At 41.8% G+C, this 21478-nt stretch overlaps 1 protein-coding gene across 5 annotated transcripts in view; it reads left to right on the forward strand.

The window, feature by feature from the left end:
• malt1 (MALT paracaspase 1) overlaps nt 1-21478 on the forward strand; it is a 72444-nt gene that overhangs the window by 14749 nt on the left and 36217 nt on the right. For 4 of the 5 annotated variants that reach the window (XM_055666151.1, XM_055665980.1, XM_055666034.1 and 1 more), the window contains 5 exons: nt 3627-3723; nt 10323-10364; nt 12124-12150; nt 15995-16042; nt 17251-17454. In XM_055666151.1, coding sequence (XP_055522126.1) covers nt 3627-3723; nt 10323-10364; nt 12124-12150; nt 15995-16042; nt 17251-17454 — 418 coding nt within the window. The remainder of the gene's footprint in view (nt 1-3626; nt 3724-10322; nt 10365-12123; nt 12151-15994; nt 16043-17250; nt 17455-21478) is intronic. The other variant, XM_055666089.1, reaches the window with a different exon arrangement.

Consider the following 21478-nt stretch of genomic DNA (forward strand, 5'->3'; position numbering starts at 1 on the left):
TTCATAAAATGAGAAATTCTTGGAATACCCAGTAAAACTGACAGCATCTATGAAGAAAGAAAGAGTTAAAGGCCTGTCACACTCCATTATTTTCGGCGACTTGCCTGCACCCGTCATATTCGCAGCAGGTCGGCTATTTTGTCGACTACTCGTGACCAAACAGGCGTCACCCCGAGACATGTCGCCTGTTTGGTGGTGAGTAATCGTCCAAAGAGTCGTGCCTTTTTGTGGTCGCCGCTGGATTTTCAACATTTTGACATTTTTCGGCGACCTGCAGCGACTATGACGGTGGCCGGCAAGTCGCCGAAAAAAATGGAGTGTGACAGGCCTTTAACTCTTTCATTCTAATTTTGTTTTGTTTTTTGGCAATATGACAGAATGCCATAATGCAATGACAACACATGGCAAGGTTCTAGGTTTCATTGTGACATCTGGAGATAGCTGTACAGCACGGAAACAGTCCCTTCAGCCCACTATTACTATTCCGACCAAGTTAGCATTGTGGGCTAGTTCTATTAGCCTGCATTTGACCCATAGCCCCTTAATCCATTCCTGTCTTTGTATATCCATCCAAAATGTCTTTTCAAAGTTGTAATTGTTCCTGCTTCTATGGCAGCTTCAGCAACTTTCCAAATACAGACTATCCTCCGAGTGAAAAAACTGCCTCTGAGGTCCCTCTTAAATCTCTACCCTCTCAAGCTTCTAGTTTTAGGTTCCTCAACCCTGGGGAAAAAGACTGATTGTTTACTTTATTCATGCCCCTCATGACATTGTGCAGCTCTCTAAAATGTCACCCTCAACCACCTGCGCAAGCGTAGATAACATCCCCGGTGAATCTCTTCTGCATCCTTTCTTTAGCTGGGTGACCAGAACTGCACACAGCACTTCAACTGCGGTCTCACCAATGACTTGTGCAGCTGCATCATGATGTACCAACACCATATCCTGGTCCTCCTGTCAATACTTCTCTAGAAATCAATAGTGTGATTGTCTGTCTAGTACTGTCATTTTACTTCTGCCTGACCTTGTGTTCACTTGCCAAACTTAAATGATGCAGAGTACTATGGGAGCTCCACCACTGCCCAGAACACTCACTACCTCATAAAAGATTGTCCTAATGCTAGGGAACATGACAGACCAACCCTTGCACTACCATGGGTTTGTTTCTTAATTGTTTGGAACAAATAACTTTTTTTCATGCTCAGTCTTTTTCTTTTCAATTTTTTGTGTGATTTATGTATAATATTTTTTTTGTGTTGTCTGAGTCCATATGCCTGTCATGTTGCTGCAGGCAAGATTATTGTTGCACTTGTACCTCACTGTACTTGTACATGTGACAATAATAATAATAAAGTTTATTACGGACTCAAGGTCCAGACAAGGGGCAACATTACATAAAAATGCATTGCTTATTAAAACATATCATAAAGTGCATATAAAATCTTAGTATATCACATAAAAGCATCATAAATTATATATATTTAAAAACACAATACATGAATTAAAATCCAGAATAAAAGAATGATCAATATCCTACAACGAGATAATGATACCAGTGTCTCCACAACTGGGATTCGTAGCGTGCAGTGCTAAACCTTATGTTTGACAAGGCCACAATAATTACATTTTCAGAGTAATTTATCCTGCAAATGAATTTATGCATATGATTTCTTAGGATAGCTTCTAAAGTACTGACTCCTGCAGCCACAAACATGTTACTAGCACTACACCATCTAGGTTTCCTCAGCAGTGTTCTCATGGCATCATTATATGACACCTTTAGTCTCTGCAAACTTGTCTTTCCATAGTTCAACCATAGGTGCGCAGTATACAGTGGTGTGCAGTATGTTCTAAATAGCGACATCTTCATCACATCTGCACACGCACCAAACTTACGCAAGAGAACATTCAGCATGTGTTGTTGCCTATAAATATCCTCATCATCTGTCATTTGTTCTGTAATAAAATGCCCTAGATATTTTACCTTATTACAGACACTAACATTATTGTCAGACAATTTAAAATCAGGAAATTTTAGACATTTATCCTCTTTGGTTCTACAGATCATAACAGCACTCTTACAAGCATTATATTTAATATCATGTTCCACACCATACACAGAACATATAATAAGGAGCTGCTGGAGACCGGCGCTAGATGGACTAAAGACCACAAGATCATCTGCTTACATAATATGGTTCACTAAAATATCACCAATCATGCACCCAGTATTACAGGCTTTCAATTGTTTAGACAGATCATCAATATATAGATTAAAAAGGACTGGGGACAAAATTCCCGCTTGTCTAACACCATTGCTAACCCCAAATGGGACTGAGACTCTATTGCCCCATTTTATTTACATAGTCTGGTGGGCATACCAGTAGGCCAGAATTTTAACAATGTATTCAGGCACCCCTCTTTGACTCATTTTAACAAACAGCTTTCTGTGTGATTAACACGGTCAAGGGCTTTGGAAGCATCAATAGAGCACATAAGGATTGAAGAGTTTTTGCCTCTGTATTTGTTTATAATCTCCTTTAGGGCATATATGCATGTCAGTGCCATATTTAGCTTTAAAACCAAACTGGTTATCTGGAGTTAACAAACTCATTTACTCTATCCAGCAGAACTCTTTCTAAAACGTTTGACAATATGCTGGCTAAAGCTATGGGCCTGTAATTATTTAGGCTGCCTACTTTACCAGCTTTGGCCTTAATGACCGGCACAAACAGGACAGACAACATTGAGTCTGGTAACAAGCCATGAATCATAAAACCAGTAAAATAAATAGCAAGGAGATGAACTATCCTCATACTCGCATACTTAAGATGTTCAGCAGAAATATGATCCAAACCACTTGCTTTGTTGTTGGACAGCTTGTTCATGGCATGATACACCTCATGTGACATAATCACCATTGAGTCATTACTTGGTAAGTCAATAAACTTGACTTACAGAGCTTTAAACATCCTGGCTCACACCACAATGCATAAGCAAAAGCATGATGCATGTCTGGAGATGTTGTCCTTCTATGTTGTACAAACGCCCTCTTTGCCTTCTGAGGGAAATGTAAAACATCCCACAACACTATCTATAGTTAAGCATGGACACTCTCATCAATGTTTAGCACTCAATCAATATCATTAAACCAAATCATCTCATCACTTGTTTCACTGCTTTTTAGAACATTAAAAAAAAAATCAGAATGTGCAAACTCTTATATATTAATGACTATTAAATGTGTTTCTTTGGGTTTTAAGCCGTTTGAAACATCCATCAACATCATGAAGGGTATCAAACTTTTGGTCATGTGGCAAAATTTTGCTCTTAATTTAAATTATTTATTTCTAAGTGTTGGATGTAGTGCTATTTACTGAAGCATCAACTATGTGCATTCAAGTTGGTTTTCTATGTTTGCGCTGCGTTTAAGAGCATCGCCAGCCACAAATATCTCCCAAGAGATTCTAAGCTGTAATCCCACAAATGTTCTCTTCATTCATGGTTTTGATGTGTGTCTTCTGTGCAAGTGTGAATGTAAAAGGTTTCTCTTGTCACAGGCATAGTGTTCAACATTTTGTTCATTTAAGAAACTTATGTGTAAACACACCTTCATTTATAAACAGATGAATAAAATTAATCTGGACAACCAGGGGCAGTACCGTTGCCATGTGTTCAATGACAAGGCGGAACTATGGAGTTCAGAAGTAGAAATTGTTATAGGTAAGGAGTTGTATATTTATTCAAAAGTCTGACAGTTAAACAGCATAGATTGTATCCAATCAAGAATGCAATAATGTGTTGCACGTAGCCTTGGTACATAAAGGCTTGGTACTCTTGTTTTCAAAAGAGAGTTAGATTTAGCTCCTAAGGCTAACGGAATATGGGGGAAAAAAGCAGGGTTACTGATTTTGGATGATCAGCCATGATCATATTGAATGGCCGTGCTGGCTCGAATGGCCGAATTGCCTACTCCTGCACTTATTGTCTGTGTTTCTATAAACCTGAAATGGGAACAAAGTCTTTTTCCCCATAATATTAGAGAAGCTACTTAAAAATGAAATGAGACCTCTTGATGAAGGTGACGGTATATTGTAGGTTGGGCGAAGCACATTAGAAGCTTCCTCTTTTTATCTGAAGAGATCGGAACCACTGCCTCCAGCCCTAGTTTTTGTGGGGGAGAACTCTCAAAGTGTTTCAATGTGATCTAAACACATTTTAAAGCTGCGGTATGACCTTGCAAACCTTAGTGAGATTAGCAGTTTTGACATTCAGACTAGATCATACTGGAATGTAGCATTTTAGTCACAGGAGGGACAAATAAATTAAAGTAATATTGAAACTTGCTCTTCCTTATTCCAAATCTCCGAGGTTAATGGTTGTTTTGTTTATATAATAAACTGTTGTGAGTCAGATACCTGCTGATTTCTCCCAGCAGTTTCTATTGTATTGTACTTGTATCGGATCCAGGGTAAGGCGGGAGAATGACAGTCAGAGCAGTGTACTGTTCGGGATGTCAGATGTGGGAGGTCATGGTGTCGGATGGCCCTCCAGACGTCCACATCTGCACCAGGTGCAGCGAGATGGGGCTCCTAAGGGACCGTATTAGGATCCTGGAGCAGCAGCTTGATGACCTCTGTCTGATCAGGGAGAGTGAGGAGGTCATAGAGGGGAGTTATAGGGAGGTGGTCACTCCAAAACCACGGGAGAGAGACATGTGGGTCACGCTAAGGAAGGGCAAGGGGCAGAGGCAGGAACGAGTGAGTACTCCAATGTCGGTACACCTTGCAAATAAGTACTCCTGTTTGAGTACGGATGGGGGTGACAGCCTACCCGGGGGTAGCGACAGCGGACGGGCCTCCAGCACGGAGACCGGCCCTTTTGCTCCGAAAGGTAGGGAAAAAAAGAGGGCAATAGTAATTGGGAACTCTATTGTTAGGGGGTCGGATAGGCGAATCTGTGGACGCAGTCGGGAGACCAGGATGGTGGTCTGCCTCCCTGGTGCCAAGGTCTCGGACGTGTCTCAACGCGTCCAAGATATCCTGAAATCAGAGGGAGAGGAGCCTGAGGTCGTGGTACATATAGGTACCAATGACATAGGTAAAAAAAGGGAAGAGGTCCTGAAGGGAGGATTTAGGGAGTTAGGAGGAGAGTTAAGGAAAAGGACCAAAAAGGTAACAATCTCATGATTGCAGCCTGTGCCACGCGACAGTGAGAGTAGGAATGGAGCGAGGTGGATGATAAATGCGTGGCTGAAAGACTGGTGCAGAGGGCAGGGATTCAAGTTTCTGGATCATTGGGACCTCTTTTGGGGAAGGTGGGACCTGTACAGAAAGGATGGGTTGCACTTGAACCCGAGGGGGACCAATATCCTGGAGGGGAAATTTGCAAAGGCTACTGGGGAGACTTTAAACTAGAATGGTTGGGGCGAGGGACTCAAATAGAGAAAGCTAGTAGACAGAATGGGAGGCAGGAAGCAGAAAAGGGAAGCACTCGGACACAAGTGGAGAAAGAAAAAAAAGGAAATAAACAGAGAATAAGAGACGGGGGGTTTCTTAAATGTGCATATTTTAATGCTAGGAGCAGACAGTTAGCAGACAGTCAGGGTGGGCAGTAGGCCATCAAAAACCATAGCCATGAGCACTGGCTCACCCCAAGGCTGTGTCCTAAGCCCCCTGCTGTTCAGTCTGCTGACACACGACTGTACTGCTAGACTCAACAACAACTTCATCAACAAGTTCGCTGATGACACGACAGTGGTGGGTCTCATCAGTGACAATGATGAGTCGGCGTACAGGATGGAGGTGGAGCTGCTCACAGGATGGTGCAAATCCCACACCTCATTCTCAACGTGGGAAAAACTAAGGAGATGGTGGTTGACTTCAGGAGGGCGGGGAAACAACACCATACACCTCTGCACATCGATGGAGCTGATGTGGAAAGGGTCAGCAGCGTGAAGTTCCTAGGACTACACCTGTCAGATGACCTGACGTCCACGGCCAACACCACAGCACTGGTCAAGAGAGCTCAGCAGCGACTACACCCTCTCCGAAGACTACGTAAAGGAGGTCTCCCCACTACACACCTACGGACTTTTTATAGGGGGACAATCGAGAGCACATTGACCTACGGCATCACTTCCTGGTTCGGGAGCTGCAAGGCGTACGAACGGCACCAACTAGACAGGATTGTGAAGACCGCCAGCAGGATTATTGGTGCACTCCCTTTCCTGCTGGACATATACAGGAAGAGATGTATCAGCAGAGTCATCTCCATCATCAAAGACCCCTACCACCCATCGCATCACATATTCTCCATCCTGCCATCTGGGAAGAGGTACAGGAGCATTAGCTGCAAAACCAGCAGGATGCTCCTCAGCTTCTTCCCGCAGGCTATAAGACTGCTAAACGGACTTAGCCCCCTGCCAAAGTGTCGCGCAGCAACCACCAACCTGGACACACTGCAGCAGAGCCACTGTTGTGCCGCTGCCGATCGGAACGCCTGTTGAATGTTTAGTAGAGTGCTAAATTTGTTCATGATATATGTATTTTTATTTCTATTTATTTTTAATGCGCACTGGTTGAGCAACGTTTTTTTGTTTCCTCTGGGTATGTGAATACTCAGGAAATGACAATAAAGATATACAATACAATTGAAAGAAAGGTGGATGAGCTTAGAGTCTGGATAGACACCTGGAAGTATGATGTTGTGGCGATCAGTGAAACATGGTTGCAGGAGGGCTGTGATTGGAAACTAAATATTCCGGGATTTCGTTGCTTCAGGTGTGATAGAATTGGAGGGGCAAGAGGTGGAGGTGTTGCATTGCTAGTCAGGGAAGATATTACAGCAGTGCTTTGGCAGGATAGATTGGAGGGCTCATCTAGGGAGGCTATTTGGGTGGAACTGAGAAGTGGGAAAGGTGTAGCAACACTTATAGGGGTGTATTATAGACCGCCAAATGGGGAACGAGAATTGGAAGAGCAAATATGTAAGGAGATAGCAGATATTAGTAGTAAGCACAAGGTAGTGATTGTGGGAGATTTCAACTTTCCACACATAGATTGGGAAACACATTCTGTAAATTGGCTGGATGGTTTGGAGTTTGTAAAATGTGTGCAGGATAGTTTTTTGCAGCAATACATAGAGGTACCTACTAGAGGAGGGGCAGTGCTGGACCTCCTGTTAGGAAATGAGACGGGACAGGTGGCGGAGGTATGCGTTGGGGAGCACTTCGGGTCCAGTGATCACAATACCATTAGTTTCAATATAATTATGGAGAGGGTCAGAACTGGACCTAGGGTTGAGATTTTTGATTGGAGAAAGGCTAACTTTGATGAGATGCGAGATGATTTAAAAGGAGTGAACTGGGACATTTTGTTTTATGAGAGAGAGGGGAAATTTTAAGAGTGCAGAATCTTTATGTTCCTGTTCGGTTGAAAGGAAACAGTAAAAATTGGAAAGAGCCTTGGTTTTCAAGGGAAATTGGACATCTTGTTCGGAAAAAGAGGGAGGTCTACAATAATTATAGGCAGCATGAAGTAAATGAGGTGCTTGAGGAGTATAAGGAATGTAAAAAGAATCTTAAGAAATAAATTAGAAAAGCTAAAAGAAGATATGAGGTTGCTTTGGCAAGTAAGGTGAAAGTAAATCCTAAGGGTTTCTACAGCTATATTAATAGCAAAAGGATAACGAGGATTAAAATTGGTCCATTGGAGAGACAGAGTGGACAGCTATCTGCAGAGCCAAAAGAGATGGGGGAGATATTGAACAATTTTTTTTTCTTCGGTATTCACCAAGGAGAAGGATATTGAATTATGTGAGGTAAGGGAAACTAGTAGAGTAGCTATGGATACTATGAGGTTCAAAGTAAAAGAAGTACTGACACTTTTGAAAAATATAAAAGTGGATAAGTCTCCAGGTCCTGACAGGATATTCCCTAGGACATTGAGGGAAGTTAGTGTAGATATAGCCGGGGCTATGACGGAAATATTTTAAATGTCATTAGAAACGGGAATAGTCCCCGAGGATTGGCGTACCGCGCATGTTGTTCCATTGTTTAAAAAGGGTTCTAAGTGTAAACCTAGCAATTATAGACCTGTTAGTTGACTTCAGTGGTGAGCAAATTAATGGAAAAGATACTTAGAGATAATATATATAAGCATCTAGATAAACAGGGTCTGATTAGGAACAGTCAACATGGATTTGTGCCTGGAAGGTCATGTTTGACTAATCTTCTTGAATTTTTTGAAGAGGTTACTAGGGAAATTGACGAGGGTAAAGCAGTGGATGTTGTCTATATGGACTTTAGTAAGGCCTTTGACAAGGTTCCTCATGGAAGGTTGGTTAAGAAGGTTCAACTGTTGGGTATAAATGCAGGAATAGCAAGATGGATTCAACAGTGGCTAAATGGGAGAAGCCAGAGGGTAATGGTGGATGGCTGTTTATTGGGGTGGAGGCAGGTGACTAGTGGGGTGCCTCAGGGATCTGTGTTGGGTCCTTTGTTGTTTGTCATATACATCAATGATCTGGATGAAGGTGTGGTAAATTGGACTCGTAAGTATGCAGATGATACCAAGATAGGGGGTGTTGTGGATAATGAAGAGGATTTCCAAAGTCTACAGAGTGATTTAGGCCATTTGGAAAAATGGGCTGAAAGATGGCAGATGGAGTTTAATGCTGATAAATGTGAGGTGCTACACCTTGGCAGGGCAAATCAAAATAGGACGTACATGGTAAATGGTAGGGAATTGAAGAATACAGTTGAACAGAGGGATCTGGGAATAACCATGCATAGTTCCTTGAAGGTGGAATCTCATATAGATAGGGTGGTAAAGAAAGCTTTTGGTGTGCTAGCCTTTATAAATCAGAGCATTGAGTATAGAAGCTGGGATGTAATGTTAAAATTGTACAAGGCATTGGTGAGACCAAATAGGTGTACAATTTTGGTCGCCCAATTATAGGAAGGATGTCAACAAAATAGAGAGAGTACAGAGGAGATTTACTAGAATGTTGCCTGGGTTTCAACAAGGTTAAGAGGGGACTTGATAGAGGTCTTTAAAATGATGAGAGGGATAGACAGAGTTGATGTGGACAAGCATTTCCCTTTGAGAATAGGGAAGATTCAAACAAGAGGACATGACTTCAGAATTAAGGGACAGAAGTTTAGGGGTAATATGAGGAGGAACTTCTTTACTCAGAGAGTGGTAGCGGTGTGGAATGAGCTTCCAGTGGAAGTGGTGGAAGCAGGTTTGTTGGTATCATTTAAAAATAAATTGGATAGGCATATGGATGAGAAGGGAATGGAGGGTTATGGCATGAGTGCAGGCAGGTGGGACTAAGGGAAAAAAGTTGTTCGGCACGGACTTGTAGGGCCGAGATGGCCTGTTTCCGTGCTGTAATTGTTATATGGTTATATGGTAATAATAAAATAAGTTTCAAAAAGAGCAAATCCTACACAGGATCATGTGATAGGAGCTGAATTAGGCCATTTGGCCCATCAAGTCTACTTCGCCATTCAATCATGGCTGATCTATCTCTCCCTCCTAACCCCATTCTCCTGCCTTCTCAGCATAACCTCTGACGCCCGTACTAATCAAGAATCTATCTATCTCTGCTCAAACATATCCATTGACTGCCTCCACATGTTTCTGTTAAATAGGGTGATGGCGGTTTTGTAAGAAGGGTGTGTGTGATGGGACCAATGTAGTTCGAAAAGGGAAAGGGGAATGGATTGCAGATTACCCAAACTTGGAAAATTCAGTGTTCATGGCATTGGGTTGTTGAAGTGCCCAGGTGAAATAAGAGGTGCTGTTCCTTGCCATTTGCTACTGCAGGAGGCTGAGGACAGAAAAAATTACCGTGGGAATGAGAAGGAAAATTAAAATGGCTAGCAAACAGGACACCCAGATGACCACAGTGGACAGAGCTCAGGTGCTCGACAAAGTGGTCATCTAGCCTGGTTTTGTTCTCTCTTGATATCGTGCAGGCCACATCATAAGTATTGCATTCAATAGATAAGGGTGGAGGAGGTGCATGTAAATCTCTCTTTCATGTGGAAGGGCTGTTTAGATCCCTCATTGGAGATGAGGGAGGATTGGTATCATGTATTCCCAGGTCAAACAGCTTTATTAAATATTAAGTGCTTGAAATTCTGAGTTGCACTCCGTTAACCTGATTAGTATAGTAGTCACAAGAAAGGGAGATGGAAATAAAATACAACATTTAATTAACCCATTAGTTTTTAGGAAATGTAATTGTTATATGCAACTACTAATATTTGATTTGTTATTTTGTTTCTTATTCATATTTACTCTAATTGTCAGGGACCAGGCACAATGCATCAGTCGCAGTGGAATGGGACGAAGGTAAGATGTGTATATAATGCAGTCAGATCAAACACTGATCTGTTGCCTACTTTGACTTGTTCACTCTCCACTGATTACTGTGTGGGAAATGGGGTTCTGTTCGTCTTTCCAAAGAGGGAAAAACAAAGTCAGAACAGAACTTATCATGTTGTGCTTGTATACAGTGCAGAGGAAGAAGGAAGCAAAGAAGCTTTGTGGAGATATGAAGCAGCTGAGTGAGTGAGTGAGCATGAACATGACAAATTGAATATAGTGTAGAAAAATGTGTTTTCTTAAATGTTGAGAGATTGGGGTCTGAAGACGGATATCAACCAAAAAAGTACCTATCCGTGTTCTCCAGAGATGCTATCTAACCTGGTGAGATACTTCAGCACATTGTGTACTTTTGTGTATTAACCAGAATCTGCAGTTCTTTGTTTCCACAAATTGGGTGGAGTTGTTCAAAGTCGCTGAACGCCTGTACTACAAGAGGTTTGATTATAGGAATAAGGAAATCTTATTGCAATTGTGGTGGGCTTTGGTGAGATAATCTGTGGAGTATTCTGTATAATTTTGTTATACTTGCCTAAGAAAGGATACACTTGGTGTAGTGGGAGTATTGTAGCTTCACAAGATTGATTCCAGGGATGGGTTGTTTGGCAGATAAAGAGAGGTTGAGTTGATGTCAGAGTACAGGTGTTGGACGTTATGGGCGGAAAGCAGGAGAATGGAGTTAGGAGGGAGAGATAGATCAGTCATGATTGAATGGTGGAGTAGGCTAGATGAGCTAAATGGCCTAATTCGACTCCTATTCCTCATGCTCTCCTGAGATGGGGATGGTATTCATTAGACATACATGTCAATCTATTTGAAATGTATTCCATTGTTAAAGTAATCAGTCCTTGACTGACTACTTGCAGGAAATATGGTTCCCCTGATTGAGGGTTCTACAACCATAGGTCACAATTTCCAAATAAGGGTTAGACCATTTATGACTTAAATGAGGAGAATTGCTTTTTCTTTCACTCAGTGGGTCCTGAATTTTTGGATTTCTCGATCCAAAAGGTCTGTGCAGCTTAGTCATGCTTTTTCAAAACAGTGACTGGCATGTTCCTGGATGTTAAAGCAATCGTGAGATACGGGGATGGTGCTGAGGTGGAAGATCAACCTAGGGTCATGAAAATAATGTCAATTATTTTCCCATTTTTCTGTTGCCTCCCCATGTCAGTCAACATCAGAATGATGTAATTCCCTTGGTGTATCACCGCTAGTGTATCTTCAACTGGCAAGGTCCTGGACTCTGGACTTTTTACCCTGATGTTTCCACCCCAGTCCCCCTCTTCCTTTAAGGTGCTCAGCAAATTTTCCTCTTTTGCCTAACTTTTGACTTTGCTTTTCATCCCATGCCTTGGTGTCATGCACTTATGAAGTAAATCAGGATAGCACATAGAACAGTACAGACGGGAATGTCTGTGCCGAATATGATACCTAGTTAAACTAATCTCCTCTGCCTGCATGTGACATTTCCTCCTGTTTTAGGATGTTTTAATTAAAGGCTCTTCGAAATATGTTCTTTATTTGAACTGCACTCCAGTTCTCTGAAGTGCTTTCCATGTTAGACTATTCCATACCATTTTTGGTGCCTTATGGGCCTACCTTGCTTTATTCCCTTTCTGAACCTATCTTAGTCTGTTGGTCAAACTAGATTCCTATTAGATTTAAAAGAAAATAGGATTTTTTTTGTACTACAATCAACATTTTCTTTTGCTGAATCTTTCAGATGAGTCGAACATTCCTGAAGATGCAAGTAAGTGTTTTTTGTCGCTGTGTGTATTAGTCTATCAAAATAAGCTTTGAGATTCCATAATGTAAATATGATGTGCCTCGGTTCCAAATCTTAGAAACATAGAAAATAGATGTGGGAGTAGGCCATTTGGCCCTTCAAGCTGGCACCGCCATTCAATATGATCGTGGTTGATCATCCAAAATCAGTACCCAGTTCAGTGTTTCCACTTTGAAGGAAATTACCCGAAATTTAAGAAATCCTGGTTGTCTTCGATAATTTTAGGGAAATGGAATAATTTTAGGAAATTTCTGCATCCGGCCCACGAAGGGGTGTAAAGGTAACACATCACTGCAGATTTGGCGCTCAAAGGTTTAAACAGAGCGCTGTCAGTTTAACGCGTGGGAATTTAAACAAAGAGCTGTCGGCTGCAGCGCTATGGGTTTTAAATATAGCTCTACCAGCTGCAGGGCTATGGGCTTTAAACATAGCGAGTTGGCCACAGTGCTATGGGTCACAAACTGTTCTGGAAAATTCTCGTATAACAATAAGTCTTTGGAATTCTATTTCTCAGTGGAAGTTGAGCTTTTGATTATTTTTCAGGCAGTGCTAGAATTCTGGATAAGCCTAGTGGTGAAAGGTTACCAGTGGGTGGTGGGATTACAGTTACGTTGGGATTGGCCTTGATTTTACAGAATGGTGAGTGGGCTCAAGGGGCCGAGAGAGAGGGCTGGAGAGAGGGAGGGGTGGAGAGAAGAAGAATGGGAGAGAGGGTGGGGGAGAGGGATAAGGAGGGAAAGAGATAGAGAGGGAGTGGGAGCGAGGGAGGGAGGGAATGAGAGAGAGAGAGAGAGAGAGAGAGAAGGAAGGGGGTGAGGGAGGGAAAGGGTGAGGGAGTAAGGGAGGGAAAGAGGGAGGGAGTGGGAGGGAGAGGGAGGGAAGGAGTAAGAGGGAGGGACAAGGAGAGGGAAAGAGGAGGAAGGGAGAGAGGGAGGGAGGGAGAGAGCAGAGACTGAGACACATGAGAACTAGTTGAAAAACAAAGACACACAAAAGCTTTTGGAGGCAACAATTCTTAGAATAAAGGGGAGGTCATTTAAGACTGAGGTGAGAATAAACATTTTCACCCATAGAGTTGTGAATTTATGGAATTCCCTGCCACAGAGGGCAGTGGAGGCCAAATCACTGGATGGATTTAAGAGAGAGTTAGATAGAGCTCTAAGGGCTAGTGGAGTCAAGGGATATGGGCAGAAGGCAGGCACGGGTTATTGATAGGGGACGATCAGCCATGATCACGATGAATGGCGGTGCTGGCTCGAAGGGCGAATGGCCTCTATTGTCTATGTTTCTATGTAACGGAAGCTGCCTTGCATAACACTGTGCACATGAGTAACAGAAGCAAGCAGATATGGTGTAGTTACATAGATCTGTTTTGCCTTGTTCTTCTTCGTGTTGTAAACGTGTGCCCGCGAAAAAACCCCAACAAGTAGCACGCAGGAAGCGTTTTTTTATATTTCAGGAAATACCATAAAATTCCAGGAAATGTGGGATTCTATATAAAGAAAAAACATTTTGAGGTGTGGAAGCACTGACCCCGTTCCTACTTTTTCCCCATATCCCTTCTGTCAGCCCTAAGAACTAAATCTAACTCTCTTGAAAACATTCGGTGAATTGGCCTCCACTGCCTTCTGTGGCAGAGAATGCCACAGATTCACAACTCTCTGGGTGAAAACATTTTTCCTCATCTCAGTCCTAAATGGCCTACCCCTTATTCTTAAACCGTGACCCCCTGGTTCTGGACTCCCCAACATCGGGAACATTTTTCCTGCATCTAGATTGTCCAATCCCTGAAGAATTATATGTGATTCTATAAGATTCCCTCCCATCCTTATAGATTCCAGTGAATACAAGTGAGGGGTGATCTTATAGAGATATACAAAATCATGAGAGGAATACGTAAAGCAGGCCTCCCCACTACACACCTACGGACTTTTTATAGGGGGACTGTCGAGAGCACACTGACCTACGGCATCACTTCCTGGTTCGGGAGCTGCAAGGCGTACGAACGGCACCAACTAGACAGGATAGTGAAGACCGCAAGCAGGATTATTGGTGCTCCACTCCCCTTCCTGCTGGACATATACAGGAAGAGATGTATCAACAGAGCCATCTCCATCATCAAAGACCCTTACCACCCATCGCACGACATTTTCTCCATCCTCCCATCTGGGAAGAGGTACAGGAGCATTAGCTGCAAAACCAGCAGGATGCTCCTCAGCTTCTTCCCACAGGCTATAAGACTGTTAAATGGACTTTGCCCCCTGCCAAGTATCGCGCACAAACCCCCACACTGCAGCAGAGCCACTGTTGTGCCGCTGCCGGTCGGAACGGCTGTTGAATGTTTAGTAGAGTGTTAAATTTGTTCATGATACATGTATTTTTTATTTCTATTTATTTTTTCATGCACACTGAATGGACACTGGTTGAGCAACATTTTTTTTTTCCTCTGGGTATGCGAATACTCAGGAAATGACAATAAAGATATACAATACAATACAATAGATTGGGTAAACACATCAAATCTCTTCCTCAGAGAAGGGGAATTGAGAACCAGAAGACATAGGTTTATGGTGAAGGAGGAAAGATTTAATAGGAACTTGAGGGGTAACTTTTTTGCTCAACGGGTGGTGAGTATATGGAGCGTGCTGCCGGAAGAGATAGTATCATAACTATCATAACAGTTAAGAGACATTTGCACAAGTACACGGATAGGATAGGTTTAGAGGGTTATGGACACACGTGGGATGGTGGGGCGAGTGTAGATTTGGCATTTTGTTTGGCATGAGCAGGTTGGGCCGAGTCGGCAATTTTCACGGATCGGGGAGGGATGGGGATGGTCTGGGAAGTGATGGCAAGAGTTAATGTCCTGTTCCCACCCAGCAGAAGATGGCAAGGTCATGATGAATTCCATTATCACAATTTGAGATTATGGTAAATATGAAATGTGTGCCTCGATGTTTCAACCTAATTCATGAGGTCTCGGGTGATATTGAACTGAAGCCTGAACATCAATGACATCTATTTTGTTCCAGCAAAGCAGACATAATGTTTACTTAAGTTTGACACAAATTGCTGGAGTAATTCAGTCAGTCAAGTGACATCTCTGGAGAAAATGGAAAGGTGATGTTTCAGGTGGGGTGGGAACTTTCTTTAGACTGTTTGTAATGGAGAGGGGGGGGGGGGGGGGGGGGGGACTGGAAGTGAGAAAAATCCAGGACAGTTGAGGCCAGTGACAGATGACCTCCAACAAGGAGGTTCTTTGAGCAGCTGATTTTTGACTAGAGACAATGTGAGCCTAAGAGGGATACTCCAGCATTTTGTGTTTATCTTTGGTATAAACCAGCATCTGCAGTGCCTTTTTATTATAATTTTTAATTCTTAGGATTTTCAAAACTTTCATTCATATAAATGTTGTTAATGGAGAAAAATCCAACCTATAATTTTAGGAGTACTGGGAATTATTTCAAATTTGCATTAACATGTGGACAGTTGATAGAAATTTATGAACCATAAAGTTTATCTAATGAAGGGCCTGTCCCACTTGGGTGGCAGATGGCGCACAAAGATTTTGTACATCCCAAAATCCTGGGGAGCCGGGCGCCTACGTCACCATGCACCATGCACGCATCACGTGCGCGTCACGATGCGTAAATGATGTCACGTAAATGACGCGCAAATAATGCCCAAGTGGGACAGGCCCTTAATGATACAAATATTTTTGGGCTATGATGGAATGTTGTTGCAACAATAGGAACAAGGAAGCATTGTAACTAAATAGTCAATTATATTAATTGTTCACTATTGTTAGGTAAACCTGGTGAGATTGGAATGCTAGAATTTAGCCAAAGACATTATGGTAAGTATTACCCTATTTTATTTATATGTAGATGTGACGCAAATGCAATAAACCAAGCTTATCTTTTCCATCATTGTTTCCATTTAATGAAGATCAGCCAAATATTATTGAAACACCCACTTAGGGTGGTGAATCTGTGGAGTTTATTGCCACAGAAGGCTGAGGAGGCCAAGTCAATGGATATTTTGAAAGCACAGATAGATTATTTATTAAGTACAGGTGTCAGTGGTTATGGGGAGACGGCAGGAGAATGAGGTTAAGAGAGAAAGATAGATCAGCCATGATTGAATGGTGGGGTAGACTTGATGGGCCAAATGGCCCAATTCTGCTCCTATCACTTGTGAACTTAGTGAACTAACATCATGAGGAATTAAAATGAGTAGATTGAAGTGGCAGCCTAACAAGGAGAATATGCAAATTATTTATGTACTGTGCAATGAAATTTATCCAAGGCAATGGAAGAACAATTTGAACAAATGACAGGCTTAGTACTGTAATATTCGTGCGACACAGTGGAGCAGTGGTAGAGTTGCTGCCTCATAGCGCCAGAGACCTGGGTTCGATCCTGACTATGGGTACTGTCTGTGTGGAATTTGTATGGGTGGGCATGTGGATTTCCTCTGGGTGCTCCAGTTTCCTCCCACATCCCAAAGAAACACAGGTTTGTAGGCTAATTGGCTTCTGTAAATTCTACCGTGTGTGTAGGATAGAACTAGTGTATGGATGATTGCTGTTCGGTGTGGACTTAGTGTCATGTTTCCACGCTGTTTCTGTAAACATAGAAACATAGAAAATAGGTGCAGGAGGAGGCCATTCGGCCCTTCGAGCCAGCACCGCCATTCATTGTGATCATGGCTGATCGTCCCCAATCAATAACCCGTGCCTGCCTTCTCCCCATATCCCTTGACTCCACTGGCCCCTAGAGCTCCATCTAGCTCTCTCTTAAATCCATCCAGTGACTTGGCCTCCACTGCCCTCTGTGGCAGGGAATTCCATAAATTCACAACTCTCTGGGTGAAAAGTTTTTTCTCACCTCTTAATGACCTCCCCTTTATTCTAAGACTGTGGCCCCTGGTTCTCGACTCGCCCAACATAGGGAACATTTTTCCTGCATCTAGCCTGTCCAGTCCTTTTATAAACAAAACTAAATTTGCCAAGGTTGCTTCATGTTCTAGTAAAATGATATTTTAAATCCATTATGTTTGTAGCTACAGACAAGGTGGCTCTTCTGATTGGAAATATGTCCTACTACAATCATCCTCAGCTAAAGGCACCAATGGTGGATGTATATGAATTGACCAATTTGCTGCGGCAGCTGGATTTTAAAGTAGTGTCTCTATTGGACCTTACCGAATCAGAGATGCGCAATGCAGTGTATGAATTCTTACTCTTGCTGGACAAGGGAGTGTATGGTATGTATATATTTGATTCATTTTTGGATATTTAGGCATTTTTTTATAATCATTTCTGGAAGAAAGTGATCGGTATGGCATGGTCTTTTTACCTGGCTCTTAAGGTATCAGATTTCTTTATAATTTAAAATGATTTTTATTATGGTGTGATTAAGGAAAATAAGGATTGGATCAAATTAACATCCCTGGGTATAAAGTTGTTCAGTCAATGAATGCAGTGTTCTGTGTGGATTTGAGTTATACAAACCATAATTATCATAATTGCAATTTTTGGCTGAAGTTGATCTCAATTCGCTTACTGCTACCAATCCATTGTGGATTTTGATTTGTCATTCACGGAATAAGTTTGCCTTTAGGGAATAATGTAATGGAGTCGGTGATAAAGGATCAGCTACCTGTTAGTGCATGTTTTAGCCCATGTCCTAAAGTCAGATTTGCCCTGACATTGTGAGGGACCAGCATATTAGGCATTCTCCATGATTGCAGACAGCTGTTGGGTAGTAGTACAGGCATAGTCGTTGATGAACTGTTAACGAACTGTGATAAATTTGTTGACCACAGCTAGTCAGGGATCTTTGCAGAAGATCATTATCTGGTGGCTCCTAGTGGTATATGTATGCACAACTGGTGAAGTGGGTGTATGTCATGCTCTCCTTGGCGACCCTGGTAACATGCAGGCCATGATATTGAACCTATTCAAGCCAGATTTAAGTGCTTATCATGCAAAACACATGTAATACTATCCTAATTCATCATAAATCCTAACGTACAATTGGAAAGTGGATTTGGAATTAACTGTTGTTTGCATGTGGACTGGAGGTGTAACCTATTGCGTTCCATGGCAAGTGTGCTTGTTTCTCCCAAAGCTCCTCGAGGAAGATCTCTGGTCTCCCACAGCTCAGATTACCACTCTTTTCTCCTTGCTCTTTCGTGCTCTGAGACGATGAGCAGCCTCGCTCCATGTGGCCCTCTTACACCCCCTCCCCCCCACCTCTGCCTTCATCTGAATGCAACTAGTCCATCTCCTTGTCCCTGTTATCCATGACATTGTAGGTTGCATATGCCAGTCAAAATTAGCAGCAATGGTTCCCGAACATGGAATGGCATTACAAAAATATACGTGTCAAAAATATCTTGGTACTCTTTTTTTCTAAATGGCTTAAGAAGAAATAGAAAGTGTTGAAAAACAAAGCACATAACTATGTCTCTTCTCATTTTGTGGATTTTAACCTGAGTGTATTTTCCTCTTGAAATATCTCAATAAACTAAATCAGCTTTTAGTTTAGTAAACAATGAAGGAAGTGTAATCTTAGAACAAGCCAATTCCACAGGACAGGGTTTATTATAAGCAAGGCCAGACATGAAAGCCCCCACTATTTGTGTTTGCAAGTAAGATCGCTGAGTGCCTGAACCTCAGTCTGAGGTGGCTGAAGTACTCACCCACGCTTCCTGTGGTTGTTGCGGAAAAGGTTTCTCTAATGCAGATAACAATTCCACAGAAATCTGTCTACTTTTGCGCAAAATTGAAAATTAACTCACTGCACCATTGCAAGGGGTAACAATAAGAGTTTTGTATTTATTCGACTCAAGGGAGGGATAGTTATTTCCTCTTTACACTTTTGGTGTATTAATAGGTACCATAACATTCGCAAAATTCTCCAGTGTTGACTTTGTTTTGGATACCACAACCCAAACTAGATATGGCGACAATCAGAATGATTGCCTTATGTTTTCTTATGCTTTTCACTGCGGTAAATGCATTCTCCCTGCACCAAATCACTTTAATGGTTGTTGTCACAGCTGGCATATATTGGAGACTAAGAACTGTGCTTTCAAAGTCTGTGCCTCATTTCCAAGTCGCCTCTGTCCACTACAAAGTGTCCACAACTTTGTGACTACAAACCTGATGCACCACCATACAATATGAAAATACCCTTGTTATCTCAGTAACAAGTTCCAAGAATTGCTGAGAAGCTCTCCTTCCGGCAGTGTGTATGTAGCACAATAATGTATTCAACATTCTGTTTGTTAACATTAATAAAATATTGCATGTGTTTTCTTGATTTCCTCCCCCTACTTATGAGGGAGAAAATATTAGGAGGAAAAGGGGATGGCATTGTGAATTACAGTAGACTGATAGACCGAATAGCCTTTCCATGGGAAATATAAGCTAGGTAGACAAAAATGCTAGAGAAACTCAGCAGGTGAGGCAGCATCTATGGAGCGTAGGAAGACTGTCTTTCTTCCCGCCCCCCCACCTTCACATCAGTCTGTAGAAGGTCTCGACCCTTCCCGGTTCAAAGTTCAAACGTTACCTATTTCCTTCCCTCCATAGATGCTGCCTCACCCGCTGAGTTTCTCCAGCATTTTTGTCTACCTCCGATTTTCCTGCATCTGCAGTTCCTTCTTAGATAAGATCAGTGGTTGTAATAACTCAGAAACTAGGTTCTCGTGAGTGTTGTATGCAGCTCATACTGTTGAAAACGTTAATTACTTACCATAAGATGTGGTTGATTAAAAACAGGAAATGCTGGAAATACCCCGAAGTTTAAGTAGGATCTGAGGAGAGATAAACACGTTTAACTTTAAAGTTAATGGCCTTTTGAAGGTTCACCAAACCTAACTGTTAATTCAGTTAATTTAAGCTAACTTTCTGAGTGTTTAGACTTTTCTTTTAACCATAAAATCTGTAGTATTTTGCTCATGTAAAAGACATACATGTAGAGACATTTTTTTAGGCAAGAGTTTAACCTTAGCACTCTCAGCGCTGAGTTGGGTGTGGCTGCATTCCAAATATGATTTTTAAATGCCAAACTTTGAGAATGTGAGAGGTTTAATGTCCAATTTATGGTAACATTCATGCACCTAATTGAAGATAATCTTAATTTTAAACCAGAAGTTCTTAGTATTAGTCACATTGTGCATTTCATTTTGGAATATGTTCACATTATTTGGGGAATCCTATGACAAGTGGTATATTACTTGTAATCAACAACTGTTACATCATTCTGCACAAAGAACAACATGCTGGAGCAACGTCCATTATTATTTCAATTTGAAAGTTTCTAATTTCCTAAAAGTTGGTAGACTACATTTTCTGAAATCCTGGTGAAAGGTATAAATTAAAAAGTTTACCATCAATATATTTGAAATGGGAAAGCAGCTATTTGGACAAAAATATTGTATCCCAACAATCCCTTGTGTTAGACAAGCAGGTTCCTCCAACATGATGGAAACACATAGTGCTGGAGGTACTCAGCTGGTCAGGCTGCATCTGAAAGGAGGTTGGGCAGAATCATTGACTTCTTCAGTCTGAAGAGGGATCCTGACCTGAAACGTTGCCTATCCATTCCCTTCACAGATGCTGCCCCAATAAGTTACTCCAGCGCTTTGGTCAAGATTCCAGCATTGTGTTTCCATTTTATTCCTCCAAACACTAAGTCCTGTAAGGCCAGTTCCTGACTCATTGAAAGATTGCAGCAGGGCTCAAGTTAAAAGACGTGTGAAAACACTTAATGGCAACCGAGAAGTATTGCAAGATGTAAATCATTCTCACCGGCGCTAGACGTAAAGCATATTTCCATAAACTAATTAATCACGAGACCTAGGTCAGGACAGGTTTTCCTTTTAAATCTTTGTAATTGTAGCCTGAGTTCTAAGACAGTGGCGCCTCCATGTCTTAACCTTGATATTTATATTGAAGGAGTCTTAAACTCTTCAAGGTGTCACATTCCAACCTGAACAGATGCACAGCTGAAGCATGAATCATAAATAGCCATGAATGACCATGTGCAATCTATAAAGGCAATTTGTTCCGACATTTTGATAGATTGTCTAGAAGGTGAAATTTGGGTCTATTAGCAGAGCCCACTGACATCTACTTCAGCAGAGTTGCTTGTCAACAACAGCATGGTTCACACTCATATCAAATAACAGACTTCGCATGAAGGTATTCGCCAACTTCAATTGACGTATTCAGATATTGAAACCTTTAATTCTGCCTTCTTATCCAAATCATTGATAT

This window comes from Leucoraja erinacea, chromosome 1, assembly GCF_028641065.1.
Source record: "Leucoraja erinacea ecotype New England chromosome 1, Leri_hhj_1, whole genome shotgun sequence".
In the NCBI taxonomy this organism is placed as follows: Eukaryota; Metazoa; Chordata; class Chondrichthyes; order Rajiformes; family Rajidae; genus Leucoraja; species Leucoraja erinaceus.